At 42.9% G+C, this 23732-nt stretch overlaps 1 protein-coding gene across 1 annotated transcript; it reads right to left on the bottom strand.

Moving 5' to 3' along the window:
- Nucleotides 1-257: 257 nt before the first annotated feature.
- On the bottom strand, nt 258-23441 carry LOC139647042 (TANK-binding kinase 1-binding protein 1-like). Its single transcript, XM_071522859.1, has 9 exons — nt 23199-23441; nt 18824-18949; nt 15737-15841; nt 13239-13386; nt 10846-11048; nt 9563-9624; nt 3612-3727; nt 942-1720; nt 258-386 (listed from the first exon to the last, which is right to left on the bottom strand). Exons 1-9 carry the CDS (start codon nt 23439-23441, stop codon nt 258-260), a joined length of 1911 nt encoding a protein of 636 aa, XP_071378960.1.
- Between the last annotated feature and the right edge of the window lie 291 nt (nt 23442-23732).

Raw genomic sequence — 23732 nt, 5'->3', positions numbered from 1 at the left:
CATTAAGGGTAATCAGTAAAGGACTGCACATGTGTACTCACTAATCCAACACTGACCCAGGTTAAAGTACTGTTGCCCCTGTCCCATATCGGACCTCTATCACCCATAGCTAACTAGTTTGCGCCATAAACGGATAGTCTGTGATTCTAAATTATGACTTTCCCCTTTGGCCAGGTCTGCCAATCTCTTACTTAATCTATAAGAGAGTCTGGCAGCGACAGAGAGCGGAGGTGTGTGCAGGCCAGTTGCCATGGCGATCAGATCTTGCTGTTCTCCAGGTGGGAGTCGATGTGCTTGATGAGGGCATCGTCAGGGTAACCGACAGGGAAAATCAGCTGGCACAGAGGGCAGCTACGCATGTCACTCTCCTCCGTCTCCATCCACAGCTGCAGACCAAAACACAGGCACGCACACACACGCACACACACACATACACACACACACAACCAGTCAGCAGGATAAATCATATTTAGACCACATTTCACTCACGTCACTGGGTCATATTAGTATTTAAGTGGGAGGCAATCAAAAAGCACTAGACACTAGGTGAGCAATCACTTTTGACTCACAGTGAGTGTACAAAACATTAGGCCCACCTGGTCTTTCCATAAAATACATTAACTAGGTGAGTCCAGGTGAAAACTCTCATTCTTTTATTGATTTAACCTTTAATTGACTTCAGTGTAGATGAAGGGGAAGATATTGGCAGAAGAAGGAAGCCTTGAGATGACTGAGACATGGAATGTGAACTAGCTGCACTCGGTGGATAGGGTCTTGAGGTTAAAAAGGTAACACAGAATTTCCTATGCACCAGCTCAGCACACCATGGCAGTGTCAAAGTGACACAGAACAATTGTTTCAAGATGTGTCACTGTTTCAGCTTGAAGGTTTCAAATCCACCAGTAAAACTCAGTTTTACAATTATTTTGCATTGAACTCACATTGATTGAGGGCCAGGACTGAGCATGCTCTGCTGACAGGTACGCTGGCGGGTGGCAGCTGAGGGTGTTGGGCCGCTGGGGGATGGGGAAGGCTGAGCAGGACGCAGGGCCTCTCATGATGCCACTGGGCACAGCGGCAGAGGGCACGCCCAGCGTCCGCGGCGGGCTGATGGGATGCGGGCAGGTCCACTCCTCCTCGTCCTCGGAGGACTGCGGCGGCTGGGGGGCCGGTGTGGACGGGGGAGGGGGCTCAAAATGCAGGTGGGACACATCAGACAGCGGGAATGGCATCTCCCTCGAGAGGCGCATGGAGCTCTCCACGAGGCCCCCGTCTCCTCCTGCAATGCCCTGATGGGGAGACGGGGAGCCTCTGAGTCCGCCGTGAGGAGAGCCTGCGTGTTGGGACTGCTGCTTTGGGTAGCCCTCGATGTACGGCCGGGGCTTGGGCAGCGTGGAGACGGGGTCCAGGGTGAAGCGGGGCGGGCGCTGGTAGGCCGAGGGGTCGGCGACCTCAGAGTAGCTGCGGCGGCCCTGGAAGCTGGCCCTCAGATGGTGGCTGGGCGGCCGGCAGGAGTAAGATGCCGGGCCGTCGTTGACGTCCAGCAGGGGGGAGCGGCGGTGCATGTCCGGGGAGAGGCGCTGCAGCACCGGGGAGCGTCTCTGGGGGATTGGGGAGTGGTGCGGAGGAGGAAGGACCGGGGAGTGGCGCTGTGGGATGGGCGAGTGGCGCTGAGACACTGGAGAGTGGCGCTGGTGGTGGATGGGAGAGTGAAGCTGGACTGAGGACACACACAGGGAAAACAAAGCCATATGTAAAAACAGTCAAAAAAATCATACAAAAACACACAGTTACGCAACCTGGCAAGCTATTACTATGAAGAGTTGCCAACACATAAGGGAGATATTTCCGAAAGTCAAAACACATCACAAAATTGGTACCAAAACAGTCAACTACACAATTTGATCTGGTTGTTACTACAAACAGCTGTGGACAAACTGGAAACATCCCTTAAGTTAAACAGCTTGTATGGGCATGTACAAGCAAAATGGCATAAAAAAGGTTATGTAGTTGTCACTGGTAAAAAGCTCATAGAATGAATAAAGCTCATTCCAGGAGAAAATGTCATTGGTTCACAGCTTTGATTATGCTCCAATATGACATTCACTTAACAGCTACCGCTACTCTCTCTGGTATATCAACTGCTCTCTTGTTGTTCAGCTTTAGCAATTCAAATATGCATTTGATCAGAAAACATTCACAACAATCTTGACAAAATAAGCCCTCCCATAGATGCTGCACCAAGACATGCAGTTATTATAAATGCATACTAAGTTCTTGTATTTATTCCTAAGGAGGTGGACCTGTACTTGTGCAGTACAATAGTTAGTGTTTCCTGTACTTAGAAGATTGCCATCAGCCGAATAAGACTTGTATGTTGATGAGTCAGTCACCTCTTTAGTCACCACTTCAGCATTCAGCTACGCTTCCCATATCAAAGAGGAAACATCATTTATGGCTGGGTGGTTGAGGTGTTAAAAGGGAGGGGGTGTTTATGCTCTCAAACTCTGAGCCTCCAAATGAGGAGAAAACAACCAATTGGGAGTATTCAACTGACATTTAATGTTACAGTTTAACCCGCAGGAGAACTTTATGGCACTTCCCTGATGATTATTTGAATGATTCATAAAAAAATCCTTTTTTCTCATGAAGAGCATTTGTTTTGTTGTTAGTGATTAGCCTAAAGAATCTTTTAACTAATTAAGCGTAGGTGCCATCCAAGTCAAATTTTCTAGATTCATGTGACAAAATCTCTGGGAATAAATATGATGGAGGATTTTAAAACCCCAGTCATTTTACAGCATTTTCCCACCCTTAACTTCATAAAACTGTATGGACATACATTCATTTAAACGTAAAACTCGAACATAATTCATTCAGAGGTTTGCCTTTGAGGATGATATGATTTCTTAGTCAGTCTTTAACAGAAATCATCATCATTAATGAAGGCCCGCTAGGCATCATTTTACACTTTATACCATTCACTGCACAATAAAGGTATTGCCTGTGATGCTTTCTAGTTTGTGGTAGATAGTAGACATAGTTGTGAGACATGAGCTATGTGTGTGACTTAGTGCAGGAAGAGAAAGGTGTTGCTACTGTTCGGCAGTTGTTAGTTGCACGCTACAATAATGTCTGCTTTAGTTTCTGTCTTTACTATTAGCCTTAAGTGGCAAGGCTGCAGCAGCAAAACAGAGACAGCAGTTTCTTACATAATTAGAATAGTACAGTCAAAAACATCAGCTGCTTAAACCAACAAATTATCTTGAGGGATTTAGGGATCCCCATGGAACTTGGACCATGATCTCAATATATTCATAGTATTTCATTTAAATAGACACATTATACATTTCCATGCCCTTAGAAGAGAGTATCAGATCAGATTTGTATTTATTATGTTTTAGTTTATAGAGAAAATTTTCAAATGATTTCGGTGAAATTTACATATAAAATGGGATTCCAACTCAAGTCATCCTCATATACACTATGATATAGAGGTTACAATTCTCTTCCAAAAAGAACAAACAGATTGAGAGGATGTTGACCCACGTTTGCCTGATAATTGATGTATTCTATATGGGTAAATGGGTATAAATGGGTAAAACGCTAACCTGGGCTAGCCTGCTCCTGTGAGGCTTTCCTCAGGATCTCTGTCTGCTTGGAGCTTAGTGCTTGGAGGCGTCCCAGCTCCTCTGTTAACTCTGTGTAGGCCAGAGCCAAATTCACCCTGGAGGGAAGAGGAGTGGAGAGGAGGTAATTATGCAATCATTATAATCATTATCATTACAATATGGTACAAGTGGAATTTTAATTAAATACAACTAAAACTACAAACAGTCTAATCTCTGTTTAATCATTAAAACTGCATAGCATTGTTGGAAGTTAGTCAAAGGCTTCAATGTGCCATGCGTGAATAGAGATTCTCAGAAAGATGTATGGGGTTTCTTGCATAACTAAACTACAGTAATCACATACTGAGAGCTGAACTGCATCACGACTCCATGTTGCTACTTCATCTTCTCCTCCTCACAAACTGAATGACTACTACAACAGCACATTGCCTTGTGTATGAAATGCCTTGCCTTACAGTACTGATGAAGACATGCGAGAGCAAATTACAGCGCGTGATTTAAGTGCATATAAAATCACACCATTTCATGCAAGACGTGCCATGTCTCTCTCTGGGGCCATGTTGACAGAGCAGCTCTATTTCAAGAACCATAAACAAGGCCGGATTACTTGCAGGCTTTTGTGTCTTAACCATGGCAACGAGCCATCTTTGTCTTAACTCATTAGCTTTAAGGACTGAAATTGTTCTGAACTGTTGGAGGGAAAATTATAATTTGTTTTTGGCAAACCCAAAATATAAATGACTGCAAAGCAAGGATTACTAAAATGGCGTGGTAAAACTTCAAGTATATACTCTGAATAATCTGGCAAAAGGAACAATAACAAACGTAACTGACTACTAAACGTCTATAGATGGGATAAAGAGTGTGATAGTTATGTAGTTAAAAACAGAGAGACAGAGGAGGTGTAAGACACATTCTGGTAGAGGTGGCTGTTAAGATGGGAGGAAAAACCAGTAGCTAGAGTTGTTGCCAATGCCTACAACCCTCAAATCTGATAAGGAACATCTTATCTAAAATGTCTAACCAATTTCTCTAAAATCCCCAGTCTTGACTTGAACTTGACTCATTCCAACAGTGATGGTGGTAGATTAGAGCATTAATTACAAGATGGGGGTGAAACTAACAGGAACACTTATGAGAAAGCATTTCAGATTTCTATTTGGCAAGCAGTTTACCTGGCGAATTCAAGTAATTATTGTGTCAAGATCTCTAAAAATGAAAATCACTTTGATGCATCTGTCGAAAAAATTTACAGCCCTTAAATAAATAGTGCAAATGGAAAATGTTTTGTTTCATTCCACCTGTCCCCAATTCTTAAACTACAAATGAAAGCGACACTTTCAAAAATAAAAAAAAACCTTGAGTCAAAAACAACTAATTTCCCAGTAAGACACCTTTTGACAGGGACAACCTGAATGTCTTTTTCACAAATAGTCAGACACTGTGGTCTTTGAGAAGAGACGGGAGAGGAGAGGACGCTGCTGTAGATGAGTACCAGGTTGTTGCCAGTCTCAGATCTGATAGGGCACATCCTATCTGAACCAATATAACAAAACCGTCTCTTGCTTGATGAGAATCTGACTCAGCTCATTCCTGTTTAGTGATGTTTAGAGATGGTGGCAGATAGAAAATGACACACAACCCTTTTGCATATCCTGGGGATTTCAGCGGCATAAATAGGAATAGACATGAACTTGTATTGCAATCACCAGCAAAAAAAACACTTATGTATCCAGCCTACACAGCAGAAAAAAACGCACACTGTCAAATTAAAAATGAGTTCCCCAGCAAACCCACACACTAACTTAATTGACTCTTGCCTGCCGCTTTTGTGTGTGTGTGTGTGTGTGTGTGTGTGTGTGTGTGTATGTGTGTGTGTGTGTGTGTGGAAGATGGAACACTGTGCTACCTCCAGATGAACACCTCATATTATTTTACACCTTACAACTGGCAAATATCTGCAAAGACAATGCACCGTGCAAAAACACGTTTGCTATCCTGTTACTTTGTAGTTGTTGTTGTTGTTGTTGTTGTTGCATGACACCCTTCTAGATTAGCGCTAATTAAACTGTTCTTCACAAATTCTTAAAACCAGGAAACAGCACTGCAAGTACATCACCACAAATTAATTAAAAAGGAAGTCTGGGACGTTCATTTCGGGAGAGAGGGGAAATTACAATTCGAAAACTTAACTGTGCGAAAAAAACCTGAAGCTAAGTCAGAACTTCCACCGGTTAGTGGGCCTTTTATGACGGGACCCACTTAGATTTCCACCAACCTGCTATGACTCAGAAAGACAGAGTGGGATACCAAACCCCCTTCATCACCCACCTTAGCAAAGCCATCTTCAACACCCTTCTGTGCACCTCAAGGAGGAAGAGCATAGTGACAACAATGCCAAGGCAAGGCGTCATCTAAGAGGCTTTGCATAAAAAACCTCCACCAAATGCATACAGGGAAATAACATCCATTTAAAATACTTACAGGAGCGGTGAAGGACATTATTGATGTTGCCAAAGTGCCCATAAACTGTATAGAGTTTCCCACCTACAACTTTCTTAGCACTGGTGATAATCTTAAACGATTCAAAACTTCCCTCACTACTCTCAGCTCCTGCAACCAGACTGACAATCTCTTCTCTCTAAATGCAGGTATATATTTCATGACAGTTCAGATACATGCACCTCTTCCTTTTCACACTTCTGCTGTATCGGCTGTCAACTTTGCCCATGTGTTTTGACAAACCCTGTCAGAGACCCAGGTCAGAAAGCAACACCTCTCACTCGGGGCACCTTGTGCTAGAGGAGATGTGTGAACAGTGTGTGCAGGAAAACATTTAACAGGATATCTTAATCGTTGGTTGTTTTGTAAATACTGTATGGGTGCTGTGTATATTTTTGTCCATGCATATCTAAAATAATTTTCCAAGTGTGTGTCTGTTTTGTCACAGTCATTTTTGTGTGTGTGTGTTTCTGTCGTGCTTGCTTGTGCACGCGCACGTGTGCACTTGCGCGCGCACGTTCAATGTGTGTAGGTGGGGAGTGATGATGACGACGCAGCAACGATGCAAGATTCGTGCCAGCGAATCGATCGGGCACGACAGTGTGTGTGTGGGAGATAAAGTGAGGAGTGTGTGGGCTGAATCTGACCTCTGGTCTGATCAGACGTTACAAAGAATAGACCATCGCCGCGGCTGCCTGTGAGAGCCGTACATCTGAGCTCCTCTTTGTTGGCCGACGCTCAATGCAATATTTGTTCTTTTTCAAATCCACCGGAGTTCAGTCACTCGGATTCAGGACATGGCCTCAGGGAAAAACCGCTGCTTGAATACATGGTGGTCAGCGTGGTGTGGAAGTAAATAAAAAGATAGGTAAACTCTGAATGTCACGGCGCAGTTGTATTTTCAAAAAAGTATTGTGTTTTCCGGAAAATGTACGATTTTCATGTTACTTGAAAAGATGCAGAAACTCTATATAAGAGAAATAAAACAAGAAGGTGAACTGGGTTTATGCTCGCTAACCTTCCACTACTTCCCTGTCTGTGCACCTATATTCTGGTATAGTGGCCTCACAGGCTGATTGCCTCGGGCCTCATAGGGGACAGGTGTTAAACGGCCATCAGATAGCGGTGGGAGCTTTTCACACTGCAGTCCACACACTGTCACACTGTCTACTTCTGCTATCTGCATTAAGAACTTTTAGTGGAACACAGAGAGGTGTCAAACAGTCCTAACACCAAGCCACAGTACACCAAACATTCAGTGATGCTCTTTGTTGGTGTGTTTTTGCACTAACTATCAATTCAAACATAAAAGGATATCTCAAAGCTGCACTTTGTGGTTTAGTCAGACTGCAATTTTTTTCTGCTGCTTTCAACAATCTTATTTTGTAACCATGTTGCTTGTTGCAGAGTCAAGGAATAACCAATGAGTAATATACTCATCTTCTATATCAACTAAACAGTCTAAATAATCCATATCAATGATATTACTAGCAAACTAGTTTACTAGTAAACAGTAACCTCCATTTTTTTGTTTTTAAATCACTCTTGTCTTGTCTTCTAATAAGACTTAAAACTGATTTATTTGAAACAGTTGTCACTTTCCAAAAGCCTAGTTTAACGTAATGAGTCAGTCTTTATTTTGTAGTGGAGGGCACGACACCACCGGCTTATGGTTGGCAGCTATTAGTTATGGCTAAAGAGGTCAAACACGGACCCACTCGCATATTTACAGGAAATGGTGACTGGCACTAGAATTAGTCAGACTAAAATGTGTTATTGAGAATAATAGAGTAATAAAAATTTTTTCTGGCTACTGGAAGATTACATTTTTTTGTTAAACATCGACTTTTGGGGAATATTCATCAAGAATTCATTAGTTGTTGTTTTTGACAACTTAAAAATAACAGAGACACCTTGAAAAATATCACAGTGAAACCAATTTACAAAAAACTCACACTAAAGTGACACCAATTTTCCCCAACAATTTTCCCTCTCAGAATAGATGTTACAGATGATAGTTAGGGCAAAGGTAGTACTCTCCAAAACAGGCGCACATCTTCCATATCAATCTGTGCAGTTTACACTAAATGAGCCCAATTACAAGAAAAGGCACCAGAAAAGAAAGTAGGCATTGGAGGTTTTTAAAGTGGGGGTGGGTTATATTGTTGAGTAAAACCAAAAGGTGACCAAGGTCTGGAAAAAGCAGTAGGCTTCCACCACATGCTCAGAAAAACTCAGCCTCGACATTTACTTTCAGTTTGCTCCCCATCGAAACACCGTTCTGGGGTTTCACTGTGTGGGTGTCAGCTGCCCAACTTGCTGTGTTTTTTTTTTTGTTTTTTTTTACCTGCAACACCTTGTACACAGTTTTGCAATGCCTGGGGTAATTTGAAGAGGGCATGAGAGATGAATTGGTTTCTCCCTTCTCAGCACAGATTATTAAGCACAGTTCCCTTATTGGCTGTAGATTTTAGAGAAAATGTGAGGGAAGACAGCAGTTTGAATGCTCACCATGGCTCTTATTGAAAATCAAATCACCCTTTGGTGTCATGTAAGGATGGAAGGGGAGAAATGAATGGGTGGAGGGGAGAGACTGGACTCACGTCAACAAGCATCCAGAGATGAAGACATGGACAGACAGAGTGATGGCTAGGGAGATGAGGAGCTTCCACTGTGCTTCCACTGCCCCCTACTGCTCATTTAACCTCTTGCCAGTTTATCTGTTAGGTCAGTTAGGACAAAACTCCTTCAACAACTGAAGCACAATGTCATGGGTGAATGCACGTACACTACCAGTCAAAAGTTTGGACACACCTGATTGAATGTATTATGTTTTTCCAATTATCTTAAAGCCATTTTGATCTAAACACTTATGCTTAAATACTTGAAATTTGTTTTTTTAGACAAATATAAATAGTGAAGTTGATGCATATGTGTGAATTTCTTTCCAAAGCCTTTGCCTTTCAATCAAGGCATAGTTTTGATGTCTTTACTATTATTCTAGAATGTGAAAAATAGTAAAAATAAAGAAAAATGTGTGAGTCCAAACTGTTCTGTATGCAGTGCATAGAGTACAGCTTTTGTGCCGTAACAATTACAGTAGTTTCTGTGGCCGTGGCTTTATTAGTGCGAAGCTTGAACCCAGTTAGCCAGAGATGGAAAGAGCTTGACTAGTTTCTAATGAGGCCCCAGGAGGTCAGCCTGAACACATCACAGCAGGAGAGTTAAGATACAGGTCAGCAGGGCTCCTGGTGAAACACTATGGTGAAACATCCTTCTATATTCCTGACAAAACTACCTTCCTTCCTGCTTCCCTTCCATCTTTCCTTGGTTTATTCCTTCCTCCTTCCTTCCTCCCTTCCCTTCCTTACACACCTTTTCCTCTCAGTCCCTTCCCCCACACCCAGCGGCCCGCCGTAGTCACTTACTGCTCGTCTCCCACCTTCTTTATCCACTCCACATCACACTGCTCGCATGAAGAAGTCATTTCCTGCCGAAGTAGAGCGTGAAATTAGATTAGCATGCAGGTGCCATAAGAGTATTGGACAAAATGTGACAGTGAGAGCCTACTGAGACAACGTGTTAGAACATAACATCAAGGAGCAAGGTGGAATGAGAGATGGTGTGTCTGAGGGTTTGGTGTGGTTAAAACAGGTCTGTGTGTGTGAGTGTGTGTGCGTGTGTGTGTGTGTGTGTGTGTGTGTGTGTGTGTATCTTCCTTCATTCCTTCATGGCAATACAGGTGTAGCCACAACAGTATTCTGTAGTATTAATGCAGTACTAATGTAAGATAGGTGCAGATTAACGGGGAATGGGTAGAGTCTGACGCTGACACTGCAGGGTTAGTGTTTCTATTCCCTGTGCAGCTCAATGCTTGGAGCCTGCCACTAAAACTGACAGGGTTAAGGTTCTGTTTCCCACTGGGGCTGCCCATGCTAAAAATGTATGACCTTGTGGTGCTGTAAAGCACTTTGAATTAAACTGTCCATCATCTGGCATGTGCTTTGTTATGAGTTCTACATGCATGTGTGGATTTCTTTCTCTGCACAAATCCATCAAGAAAACACAAGGCATGCAAGAAATTTTAAACAATCATACTATAGTATTTGAAACAGGGTTCCCACACAGTCTTATACATCATATCCAATGACTTTTCAATGACTTTCAAGGTCTTGTTTTGTGAAATTCAAGCATTCAAAATTGGCATGTTTTTTTTGGGGTAAGACATGACATTGGTCAAAATTAAACATGACAGAGGCCTCATTTTTAACTCATGATCTTGCCAAGTCAAGAAATCCTGCTGAAATCAATTCATATTAAAACTGCTGCCATATCAAAGCAAATATCCATCACAGGGTTTTTCCTCAGGATGTGAAGTGTTGATCCTGGGATGGAGAGCGGTCCAGAGAGCTGAGGCATACCAATGAATTTGAGTGTTATATTTTAATTAAAAAGTACTTTCAAGGTCATCCATTTATTTATTTCTCTCAAATCCACAAACATTCAAGGATTTGGTGGCCCGTGGGAACCCTACTGAAAGTCAATTTAATAAGTTTCTCTGTGATTGACAGTTTTTCCGACATTATCTGAATTATCCTGATGCAGTAAATCCCACCCATGTGATTACCCAAGCAGATTAAAACAAACTGTAATATCTATGTGCTCCTGCAGTTTGGCCCAGGTGTGATATGTGTGTGTATCCATCACTGACCCTCTCCCTCTGGCTGTTCTGCAGCTGCCTCATCTCCTCCTTCAGTCTCTCGCACTCCGCCTTCAGCTCCTCTTCCCGCTGACACGCCCCCTGGGCCTCGTGCCGCGCCCCCTCTAGCTCTGCCTCCAGCCGCTGCAGCTTCAGGTCCGACAGGGCGTCCAGACTACGGGAGCTCTGAAGGGTCAAGGCGGGGCAGTCCAGCACTGGGGATTAAGGGAGACGGGGGAGAGAGAGAGAAAAGAGAGGGAGAGGGAGAGGGAGAAAGAGGTTATTATGGAATGCTGATGTTGTTATTCACCAACATTCAATGTAAAAAAAGAGTCTGATCTGTTGTATAATTTATGCTATCATCTTGTCTTACATTTGTCGTAACCTTTTTGTTGTTTTGTGTTTGTATGCTTTGGCAATATACACATGTATGTCATGACAATAAAGCTCATTTATTTGAAATTGAAAAATGAGAGAGAGAGAGAGAGAGAGAGAGAGAGAGAGAGAGAGAGAGACACATTATGCCCAGAATCATTTTGCAGTGTCTTCATACACATTTTGCACACCAAACACACAAACATCACGTTTTCATTGCCGTTCCCCTGTTTGACGCAACGTGCTTCCTCAGTCCATGGTCGTTGTACAGTACCATCGATGGGTATGAAAGAGCAACTTCCTCCCAGGGCAGCACCTTTCAGATTGTACCTGGGTGGTTTGGTCTGCGTGGGCGCAGGCTCGTGATTCAGCTCCGCTCACACACACACAGACACACACACTCTCAGTCCTTGAGCCAGGAGATATTGTACTCTTTCATCCCATCTCCTCCTGCCTCCTTACAAAAACATGTGCGCACTCCGTTTGCATGTATAAACCCACTGCACTACTACTTCTCTCTTTCTCACACGCACATACATACATACACACATCTCACATATCTCATTCATACTCACACAAATACAGTCATACAGTCATGCACACACACACACACACACGCACACAACATTATGCCTCCTCTTTCCCTCTCCACACCAAAGTATGAGTCAGCAACAGTAGAGGTGGCGATGACATATTTCCTCAATTTTTCTTTCAGCCATCCACATCCTACAAGGGGTCAGAGTTTAGGGTCTGCTGACTCCAGAACAGCTGTTACAGCAGTAATGTGGATCTCACACACAGCAGCAGTGGACTGCAGAAAGTGTCTATGTTAATAGGTGACCTCATCATGTATTCTCTCCTGCAGTCTTAAAACAAGTGACTCTGCCAAGTGGGTGAGATAATTTGGCTTTAAAATGGCTATCCTAAGTGTTTTAATCTTGTATTCAGCCATATTTTGTTTTTCTAGTATCTTGGAACAAGTGATACTACCATGAAAGAAGTGGAGTGTTCTGCCCTATTTGAAGCTATGGTCACAAACACGTTTCTAAAACAATTAATTTGCATTACAATACGTCAAATGATCTCACCTAACTGACTGAAAACAAGAGTGAATTACTAAGATAGATACATTTTCCAGCATTTGGTAGTAGAGACTAAACAGAATAGCAATCATCCAGATGGGAATGACAGGTTGAATAAAATGGGAAAGATGCTAAAATTTGCAGAACAACAAACAGCCCCACCGACTGTTTTTCCATCCAGAATAATTGAATTTCAGCTACAACTCTCCTTTTTCTGCAAGTGTGATTGCGCAGTAAAGACACAGCTGATTCTTTTGCCAATAGCCCGATGATTTACCTGACCTTAATTAAATGTGTGCTGGACAGATTGTTGGATTTGATTACAGCTTGAGAAACTGAGGAAAAATTAGCCATGATTAACAGAGTTAAGACCGGTGTCCAGTCTTTTTACTGTATTTGTAGTTGATGTGGATCAGCTTTTTTTTTTACCATATGTTCTATTTATATTACTGTCTAATTATACAGTAATTATTGAAATGAAAGAGCTGTAGTTTAAAGGGCTACCCAATTATTCTCTCATATCCAGAGTCAGACATCAGTCTTTTGAGCTGATATATTATGGATGTGCATCAGAGTGAACTGAAGTACATGAACCACAAAGTTGACCCAAACAAGCCTCTCAAATTTATATTTCACCACTGCATTATGAATGATTCAAATGTGACTGCCAGCTAATGCGTCTTAAGAAAAATCGCATATTTGACAGAAATGTAGCACCTTTGTAGATTTTCTCTGAGTCACGCAGGGATAAATGAATAAATAAAGTAGAGCCATGGACTAAAGAAGTATTGTAGACTGAAATCCTTCTGGAGAACTGCAGCCAAACAGTGCAGTGAGCAAAGGTTTTTGTTTTGTTTTTTTAAAAAGAAGACCAGTAAGGGCCCAAAATCAAAAGCGGACAGTCTGTTTTTTCTCTCACTTTCATACGCTGATAGTTAGCCTACTCACTGTGTGTGTCGGGGCTGGCGTGCAGCTGCAGGTACTGCATGTCTTTGCTGTGCAGCTGCGTGTTGAGCTTCTGCAGGGAGTTGTCCCTCTGTCTCAGAGCGGACTCCAGGTTCAGGATACGCTCCACATGCTTCTCCACCAGGCTGGTCTAAAATCACACACAAACACACACACACACACACACACACACACACAAACACACACACACACAGGAAGGGATTATACACCTGCCCACATGCAGGAATACATGCACACACACGCACAGGGACATAGTGTAAGAAGACATGTTGGAAGATATTTTCTTGTTATTGTAGATGTTTGTTTGCTGCACTGATGCTGTGATAATATTTTCCGAAGATGGACTAACCATGCTGCACAGTTTGCATTATTATTTATTTATTACGTTATAACAATACCTGGGAATCTGAGATGAATGTAGCTCTTTGAAAAGTCTTTTGGTCTAATATTCCTCCCATTGTTTGGGGTTTGTTGCTCAGCAGTCAGCACACATATACCATAGTCTTTCCGCTCTTTCCACGTCTCTCTCAGACTCACAAAAACACACACACACACACACACACACACACACACACTGCAGACAATTCTGGCAAGTGAGTACAAGATAACAGAGCAAAGGTCAATGAGGCCTGGTAGGTGGATGGAGCCATATAAACTGTCAGAGCTCCCGCAGAGAAAACTTCAGGTGACATTGAAACTGTGTCAGTCCTTGGCAGGTGGCAATTCTAACTCTTTGGCACACCTCATCCTTTAATCACTCGGGCCACATAAAACTGCTGAGGCTGCTCGGTGTTAGCTGCTCAATGGACTTCACCCTCAGATGAGATGGTTTATTATCACAGAGGGGATCTGGGAAAGGCCAGCCAGCCAATCTGTTCAGTTGGAAGCCTCGGCTTGTTTTGGATTGGCTTTGATCTGTAACCAGTGGAAGAGATTTGCTCCAAAATGAGATGCCCAAAATTTGAAAAAAAAAAAAGACTCCTACTGACAAAAAGACTGATGGGTGAAAGTTAAAACGAATTATAGTACTTTTTAAAAGGATAATAGGTAACTTAAGTCCCTGACAAAATGATAACACATTTAACAGGCTGAATCCTCTTTGTTTTAGAGATAATGAGTGATGAGGTAATATGAGGTAATGATTTTTTTTTCCTGAATGGATATTGTGTTTTGTAGATGAATTATCCAGTTATAATATGATGAGGCAGATCCTTGACCCAAGCTATCATAAGGCTACTCTCCTGTTACCTGTTGTCTTTATACAGTATTGGTTATAAGTGAAGCTGGAATGGAAGAGTCTGTTTGAAATCGGACTCTCGATCTGAAGGACTGTTCACTCAGTCTAAGAAGTAGTTGATTTTTTTTTAAATCAATGGTCTAGCCTGGAGTGCATAATCTAAGTGATTCAATGCATTTTGTTAAGTGTAGCTGTCTTTTTTACTCCCTCCATAGCTCACATGGTGGGTGAAAGTCTCGTCCTATCAGGATGGACAAATAGGAAACTCATGTAAAACCTCTTTAAATTTCTAATAGATGGTAGCCATTCCCTTCATTTTCCAGTTACAGGGTGCAACCCTAATGAAGCAGCATAGGTTGACATTATGGCACAGAATGAATACTACAACATATTTTGGCTGTAAAATGTTACAAAAGTGAAGTAATAATATAAAAGTTAAGATGTTATGTATTTTGTTTTGATGCATGTAATATAATACAACAGAAATACACATTAAAGACAGCTGGAGATTTGTTAAAATCCATAGAGGGGAACTCAAACTCAAACTAATTTTTGTAGATTGTTTTCACTTCCATTTTCCAAAATATCCACAGTTAGCAAAGGGTTTGTAATAATTTGCCCTGACAAGCAGGGCGGTGTGGTCAGGGAGACGGACCGTCCTACAGTCCCCTCCCTGCTGAAGTGTCCTTGAGCAACACACTGAATCCCTACCAGCTGCAGGGCTGTTCTGTTACTGACCCTGACCTCTGACCTCTGACCTCCCTGTGGAGGGGGGACAGAGAAAAGATGAATTTCTCCTTAAAAATAGAGTGCCAGGGATGCAATTCCCATTTATCCCCTGTCCCACCATCCCTAGTGTGTAAGTGTTGTGATGTGACGCACATATTGTATTTAAGATGAAAGCGGGTAATGATCTCATAGGTCATCTAGGACTATTAGTGCTGAAATGTACACACACAACTCATCCATTCCCATCCAAACTATGTATTTTCAGTGTTCAGTGGATCAAATCTTAACATCTAGTTTGTAGTTTCATAGCATAGAAAGAGTATTTTCATTTTACATTTTGGTCCCTGTCAGCAGAGTGTAAAATGGTAAGATTTTTTTTTTACAGGCATAAAAACACACTAGTGGCGTCACTAGTGGGTTAACTGCACCCCGCAAATACCCATGTGTATCCATGTGTATCTTTAGCCCAATGTAATGCGAGCGTAAAGTAATGAATGCATAGTGTGTCCCTGACCATCTTGTCGAGATCCCTCTGGAGGTTGCTCTTCTCCATGTGAATCTTCTCATAGGCCTGGATCACATCCTCCAACTGCTCCTCTCTCTCCTTCCTCTTCTGGAGCTGGAGAGAGACAGAGACAGAGAGAGAGAGAGAGGGAGAGAGAGAGAGAGAGAGAGAGAGAAAGAAAGAGAGAGAGAGAGAGAGTGTTAAAAAAAAAAAAAAAAGCTTGACATACATTCACTTTTTTCTTCTTTGTCAGTTTTCAAACTTCCTCACAAAGAGAGAGAGAGAGAGGGAAAAAAAACACACTAAGAACTTCCATAGTGAGACTCATCAAATGTGTCTCATAAGAAACTGTTGTATAACCAACCAAATTTAGGACACTAAAATCCTGGTACCTCAGCAAGTGTAGAGCAATGCCTTTCCCCATCTAGACAAAGGGGGGTGGGGGGGGGGAAATCACAATTCCCACAATAACATTCAACACCATCACAAAAGAAATCCAAAAATCTGACAAGGTCTTGAAGTCTCGATGACATCTATCTCTCTCACATCTCCGTCTAATGAGGGAGCGAATGTCATCGAACGTCATGATCAAATATGACACATCAGTGAGCAGTGACATGAGTAGAGGGAATAGCTTACAAATGAGTAGACTGTCAAGGGGAGGGGAGGATAAATGAGATTATAATGAAGAATATGGCCACTTTAGGCAACGCTGAGAATGAGAGTATAGAAAACGAATGACGGGACTGAATCAGAAAGAGTGGGAGCGGCAGAAAGAAAGAGTGAGAAGGGGAGATAAACAGAGAGCAAACAAGGACAAAGAGGTATGTCATCGCTGTGTGCCGGAGCAGCGAGGCCTTTTCAGTGTGTCTATGGTAACACATACTGTAGAAATCATCGCCAAGGTGAGGAAGGCTTGTCAACAGCATCGTGACTAAGAGGAGGAGAGAGGAGGAGAACAGGATTGCTCTGGAGCTAGATCTCTCAAACACTGCTCACATTCTGGGGATGTTGCCACATTTTCAGTAGCACATTTTAAATTTCCACCCCAGTCGAATACCCCAGGAATTGCTGTCCTGTGACATTCCCGAGAGCTTGGCCGAATGGTTTTGTTACAGTATTTTTTGGTAAATTAACTGTACGGATGCAATAGATATGTGCACTGTTGCAATGTGGAACACGACTATATCCTCCATCCTCTATAATGTACTGAATTCAAGGCTGCATCATTTTAAAAATAGCAGGAGGCGGAGGCTTCTCTAAAATTTAACAAATTCAAATCTTAAAATCTGCTGAAAATCCTCTAGTCTCCCAGGTCTTAACTTGCCACTGTGCTGTGGAAATAGCTGCAGTTGCTTCCTTATGTGTTGCCGTTTGCTCAAGCCATCTTGTGTCCCTGAAGGAATTCAACTGAAAGCTTACAGTACCGGCAGGAATGTGAAATAGCTGTTGTAAAATTGCGGCTGATGAGAATTGTGATATCAAAATGAAACCAAACGATGTAGATTAGGAGGAGTCGTTGTCATGGGAGTCAGATGGGAGGTTGGGGGAACTGCACAGGTGCCATTTTATGTCAATTTCATATGAGAAACATTGACAGTCTTTAAAAATTTTCACTTTGTATATATTGTGCCCTCAATTTCTGCTCCCTCTGATGAAAAGACCCCCCCCCCGCCCTTCTCCTCTTCTCCTTGATAACTGCAAGTCACCAGTTCACCAAAACGGAGGGGGGGGGGCGTCCCGTCCCCATGGAGCATGCTCAGTGAGCCGTGGCGCGTTCCATCACTCTGAATGCCCGGTGTCACAGCAGTGTGACCTTGTGTGTCCCAGGCTAATGATTTGTGTGGCTCCCATAAACCATTTCCTTCCCCTCTCTCTTTCTCTCTCTCTCTCTCTCTCTCTCTCTCTCGCTTTCTCTCCCTGGCTCTTTTTTTTTTACCACCACCTTCCTGCTTCTACCACACATTCAATCTATTCACATTCCCATTCCCCCGCTCTCTCCCTCACTCAGTCAGAGAAATAGTGGAGTTGAGAGTGAGAAGAATGACTTGTCCAAACACATTACGGGCGCTGCCATTCTCTTCTCTCATTCCAGACCATTTCTGGAGGGGAGTAAAACTACAATATGCGAGTAGAAAACTCAAACTGATGCTTAGTCCTCACACTGTCCCTTATACACTGTTAAAACAGATGCAACATTTCAACATGTGTGTTTGGAGCACAGGATTTGTGCTATTTTTCAACACACACTGAAGACATGTTAATAGCAACACATTTCACACAACATGCATTGCTATTAACATGTCACGTTGAAAAGAAAGATATGTGTTGTCCTAAGGCACAGGACACATCGTTTTTTATTAAAGTCTAAGGTGTACACACTCAGCAAAATCTTGGCCAGTTTTAGTCCCAATTATGCCGCTCCTCTAAAATAGAACACGAGCGTGAAAATCCCATGTCACAGTGTTTCTTGGACGGCTTCTCAAAACGCCCCAATCTCAGAAAATTTTGCTTGGACAGCAACTTTGGTGCTTAATTAGTTCTGGACATCTTTTAGCGCATGTCCACCAGGACTGGCCTCAATTCACTTTTAATTCAATTAATTCACAGGGAAGGATTTTCTACAAAAGTCAAGCGCTGAAAAACTTTTGGGGTGATAAGTTTCTCCTCTCTAGCATGTTAAGGAATTATTGGGAATTAACGTGCAATCATTGGCAATTGAATTACAGTTATGTAAAGTTTGATCTTGAATGAATGAATGAATATAAAGTGAATTGACCGCAGCCTTACCGTAAAGCCTTACAGTAGTGTGTTATTGTCCCTCCACCTTTTCTCTCTCTCTCTCTCTCCTCTCTTCTCTTTCTCCCCCTGCTCCACACACCTCACCTCTCTCCTCTTTCCTCTCCTCTCTCCCTGTTCTCCCCTCCCCTCTTCTCTCTCCCTCTTTCCCTTCTCCTCTTTCTCCCCTTTTCTCCTCTCCTCTCCTCTCCTCTTGCCCCTTTCTCCCCTTTCTTTTCCTCTCCCCCCCCCCCCCTTCTCGCTCTCCCTCTCTTCCTCCCCCTGCTCTCTCCTCAGCTCCCTCTTTGGCCCCTTTACCTCGTGGGTCAGGGCGTTGACTCTCTGCTGCAGGTTGCCGTTCTCTGACTGCAGCAGCGCCGTCTCCTTGCTCTCAAAGGAACAGTAGGAGTTGCTGTCCTCCCCAAACTCGCTGATCATAGGGAACTGGAGGAACAAGAAGAAGAAGAAGATTGAGTTAGCTATAGCGGAGTAGTCATGAAATCATGAAATCAGACATGTAAAAAAATAAGGATAATAAGGATATGGATAAGACAAGAAAGTTCGAGTTTCAGAGGTTTATCAGGAAGATTCAAACCTGGGCCAAATAGCAAAGAAAGAGTAATACTTTGTTTTAGCTTGCTTAGGTGCCAGAATATTTGAAAATCAGTATACTTTCAGTGATTGAAAACTTACTTGAGACTATCTGAGCTGTACTGATGCTGTATACCTCATCCATCTGGTACTTCAAGCATGGTAAAGCATGATAAAGTGTCAAAACTACGCAGAAACGATTGCATAAGCATATGCAGTTATGATTACGCCAATATGACTCTGATTAAGCACTTATAATTCTGTGGCATATGCATTAACAGGCTGAACCGAAACACCGTGGGTAAAGAATTTGTTCAACATATTTCTTTTTCTTACAAGTTAAGTAATTTTTCTAATTATAGCAGAATTAAAGAGCGACAGTGCTGAACGATTGTTAATTAGTGGAATCCTGCGATAAGACAGAAACAACACAAGTTATATAACTTGATTTGGTTCAATCTAAATGAGCACATTAACATTTAGAGTGCCTATCATGAGCACAGAGGATTTTCATTTTCTGTGTAATTTAGATGCCATGTCTATTTGAGGACCAAACAGACCTTTTCCATTTAGAGAAACACCTCTCTCTGCTCAGATTAACAGTACATGTTAGCAAGACAGGCTGATCCCCGGGGGGCCCGAGGATTCTCACACAGCGGAGCGTCAGGCACTCTGAGCCCAAGAACAACCTTACTTCAACCCATGTTCAGAGCAGCAGGAAGCACTTCCATCTGCATCATTACAGCAGCTGTGGCATCTTGCATTTAAGCCTGGAGCGAGGCTTGCTGCTCCTCAAAAAGGCTAAAAATCCTGTGATTTTCTTCTGAATATTGCAATTACGAAATAGGTGTTCCTACATAAAGCAATTGTGTGTGTGTGTGTGTGTGTGTGTGTGTGTGTGTGTGTGCGTGTGGTGGTAGTGGTGGGATAGAAAATGAGATGCTATTGTGATTGGGCATTTGATTGGCATTTGAATAAATTCAAGAGTCAATATTATGATGTCAATATTTTTTCGATTAATTGTGCAGCGCCGCATACTGTATTTACATAGGCACAGGTGTGACAAATCCTATTCCAAACAGCCAAAATCAGCACCTGCTCTCCCAAAACCAACACCTGCCTCTCTGGGAACGGGCCCCGAACAAACTGCTGTTTGCTCGTAAGTCAACAGCGCTGTGGCAGCCTGGAGTCTTGGCTAACAGCTGCTCACTAACAGGCAGTAACACACTGCAGTAACACACGTCAGGAGGGGAAGGACAAAGTCAAATGGCAACCTGGAGACCCTAAAGATCCACCTCTCTCTGTTAACCCTCCTAGCTCTTCCTCTCTTTGATTCTTTAAAGGAAAAATCCACCCTAAAACACCTTAACACTAAAACATCAGTGGTAAACATCAGGTTTTGGTGTCAGTCCCTCAGAATCCAAGAGGGCTTCTTTCTAGACTCAGCATTTTCACCAACGCCAATGCTCAACAATCAGGGGAGAAATCCATTGTAGAAGAGGTAGAGAGACCATTTTAGCAGCCTCAATAGACCAGAATGCAATGCAGCCACAGCTTGCAGCAAGTGGGTACAAAATGTAAATTACCACACTTACCACACTTAGAACAAATTACAACTCAGGAGTTATTTGGTGATTTACATCACCAAATAATTCACCAAATAACTCCTGTTACCTCTCACCTCTGTTATTTGGTGATTTACATCACCAAATAACTCCTGGAATTAAAAAAAACTCCCTGAAGAAGGCAAGACACTAAAACAAGTTAGTTTTTTTAATCATGTTCTCTATATAGAGCTTGCCAATGCAATAAAGGCTTCTTAATGTTTTTTCACTTCAGCTTGAGTGCTTTGGTTCCTCTCAGCCTCTGAATTGGAGTATTTGTACCCTCTACTGAAGAGCACCTTCTTGCTTGTCACAGCTGTTAGTTTCAAGAAGCTCTCCAGTCCTAGTCCTCAACTCCTGTCATACACTGAACATCACAGATTGATGATACCTAACCTCAGCACTTTTATTTCTTCCCTCACTCCTTACACCATGCTCTCTCTTTCCACCGTCCTTTCTCTTCCTCTCTTTTCATGTCTTTTCCTCTCTTTTCCTCTCTTTTCATGTCTATACCCCAATCTTCCTCCCACTTCACTCTGTCTTTCCACTTCTTTTCCCCTTCCATTTCAACTTCACTTTCTCTTCTCCAATGCCATTCCCATGATTTCACTCTCTCCCTCCCTCTCTTGCTCTCTGTCTATCTGTCATCCCACCACCAGCCGTCCCTGGGGTGGCGTTAGTTGCCCATGCTGCCAGGTGGACAGGCTTAATCTGCCTCACCAGCTGTGTACCTCCCTCTCTCTCTCTCTCAGCCTCCCCAACATGAGTGTGATTCCCACCATCAAGCAAAACAGAGCTACGCTCAAACATTTACTGTGTCAATACTCAATACGCAGAGATGATCAACTGATGGTCTGTTCTTTCAAATTAGATGACTAGTGCTGTGGAGTAAACATTTAAAGTCCCCGTGAAACTCCTACTGCTTACAAATCTTCTGAAAGACAGCACAGTGCAGCATGACTCAGCTTAAAATTTTTAAATTTTTTTAAATTCTTCATAATGTTCACAAATTTTCTGAACTGGCCCTGGCCCAAGCAAAACTTTGTTTATATAAATGTGAATATTGCTCCTCCATGCGTGGGGAGCTGCCGGCTCCTGTTTGGGTCAGAGCAGAGGACAAAATATCAGGTTGACGTTGGTTCTGACAGATCACAGACGGGACAAGAGAAACCCAACAGTTTGTCATTACAAAACGTGTTTGAAAGGCGGATTTGGTGAAGCTTATTGCCGACAGTACAGAGCACACGCAGAGCAGAACAAATCCTAATGCAGTTATGTGTGTGTCTTTGGGCATCTGAGCAGAGGTTTGGCAGGTGTTACCTGATTGCCAGTCCTGCACACACCTCTGTGCAGCAGGGATTTGAATCCTCCTTAAGCCTCTATGTGCCAATGAATATCCTGTTCTTTGCTATCTAATAAAGATGTACAGTTAAAAGAAATAAACATGCAGAGTAGTCTGCCTGTTCCCAGTGCTTAAACTAACATCACAGCAGGGTGCCCCAGTGGCTCACCGAGTAGAGCACCTACCATAAGGCTCAGTCCTTCCCGCAGCGACCCGAGTTTGAATCCGCCCTGCTGTCATTTGCTGCATGTCCTCCCCTGGCTCCCCCATACTTTCCTGTCTCTCTCTCACATTGTTGCTATCAATAAAGCATAAAAATGCCTAAAATAAAAAAATCTAAACTAATGTCATGGCCCACTGGAAGAGCCCTACTGAACTCTGTGTGCAAGGCTCAGCCTTTTGACATGACCGGCCCTTATATAGCTATTCCCCAGTTGACTCTTATCCTTTTTCCCAATAATCTTAAGGCAAATTGGGCAACATTTTTGAGCAATTAATCAAGGCGATATGTGAGTAATTAGGACTCAGGGCACTAGGGCATTGTGGACATAAGTAGCAAAGTTGTGATGTTTTTGTGATGCTTTAGTTTTACACAGTCTGATCATATGAACCATCACATTTCAGCTGCATATGACTCTACAAGCTTAGTGTTTGAAAGTATGAAAGATGGCCTCGCTACCCAATCAATGCCCAAAGCTCGCCTTTGAGTAAACTTCACATTTGGACCATAGGGATGAGTTTAACTGACTACCGCTACAGCTGTGGGCTATTAGCTTTAACGAGGAGGGATTTCAACAGCCCTCCCAAACCCTTCTTTTTGCTCCTTGGCTCCCAGGTCTTCTTGTGGTTGTTATAGATGGAACTCAGCATAATTTTCACTTAATAAATTACTTAAAAATCTAATCTTCTAATCTTCGCCTAGAGAGAGCAGATTGTGCATACATGTGACATTTGGAGTCACAAATGGACCCACTCCCACTCCTATTAAAAAACATTCCCACTCTCCCACTAAAAAAAAAAAAACGATCTTATCCTTAACATCACTGGAGACCTCATGCCTGACCCCAACCTTCAACAAGAACAAAAACAATTGTGGTCATTATTTTGCAGAGTTGTAGTAATTTCTGACTGAGGCCGTGAAGTGAAAACCGTTCACCTTGATCTCATAGATCTTGAGCTTCCTCTTGATACCACTGTTCTCTCGCTCCAGGCTGGCTAGACGGGTCTTGATGTCCTGATAGGCGGTGATAAGGGCGAAGTGGGAGGCTGAGTAGACATCTTCGGGGGGCAGGGGCGAGGAGCGCCACACCACGCTGCCACAGCCATCCTCCTTCAGACCTCCTGCCTCGCCGCCCCCTCCCAGCAGCCCCAGCTCCCCGCCGCCGAACAGAGACTCCATTGCTCAGAGCCTCAACCTGGTGGACAGAGAGAGAGAGAGAGAGGAGGGTGAGGGGGGCAGGGAGAGAGAAAACTACAATGTACTTCACTAGTTTTGACAATGCTACATGATACATTATGCTGCCCAGGGGAATAGGTGTGAGCATAGGATAAATCATAGCAAAATAAAGTACACATGGCCCCTTGCCTCCCACACACAACACGATATTTCTTACTTCTACAGCAGGGCTTGACTATCAGTACTACTGCAACAATGCTAAAAACACCAGGCAGGCCAATTCTGCTGCTTGCA

The sequence above is a fragment of the Centroberyx affinis genome, unplaced genomic scaffold (genome assembly GCF_046629955.1).
Source record: "Centroberyx affinis isolate AG114_WGS23_722 - 3 ecotype Tasmania unplaced genomic scaffold, CSIRO-AGI_Caff_v1 ptg001035l_1, whole genome shotgun sequence".
Lineage (NCBI taxonomy): Eukaryota > Metazoa > Chordata > Actinopteri > Beryciformes > Berycidae > Centroberyx > Centroberyx affinis.
Note: the sequence above shows the minus strand (reverse complement) of the source record. Positions and strands in the feature narration are given on the sequence as shown.

What these genes read in the sequence shown, in the direction of transcription:
- LOC139647042 (XM_071522859.1), bottom strand. Translation starts at nt 23,441, where the DNA reads ATGGAGTCTCTGTTCGGCGGCGGGGAGCTGGGGCTGCTGGGAGGGGGC. An exon ending in AGAACAGCCAGAGGGAGAGG is followed by an intron (nt 9,625 to 10,845) that starts GTCAGTGATGGA and finishes CTACTTCGGCAG; the next exon opens with GAAATGACTTCTTCATGCGA. An exon ending in AAGAAGGTGGGAGACGAGCA is followed by an intron (nt 3,728 to 9,562) that starts GTAAGTGACTAC and finishes TCTTCCCTCCAG; the next exon opens with GGTGAATTTGGCTCTGGCCT.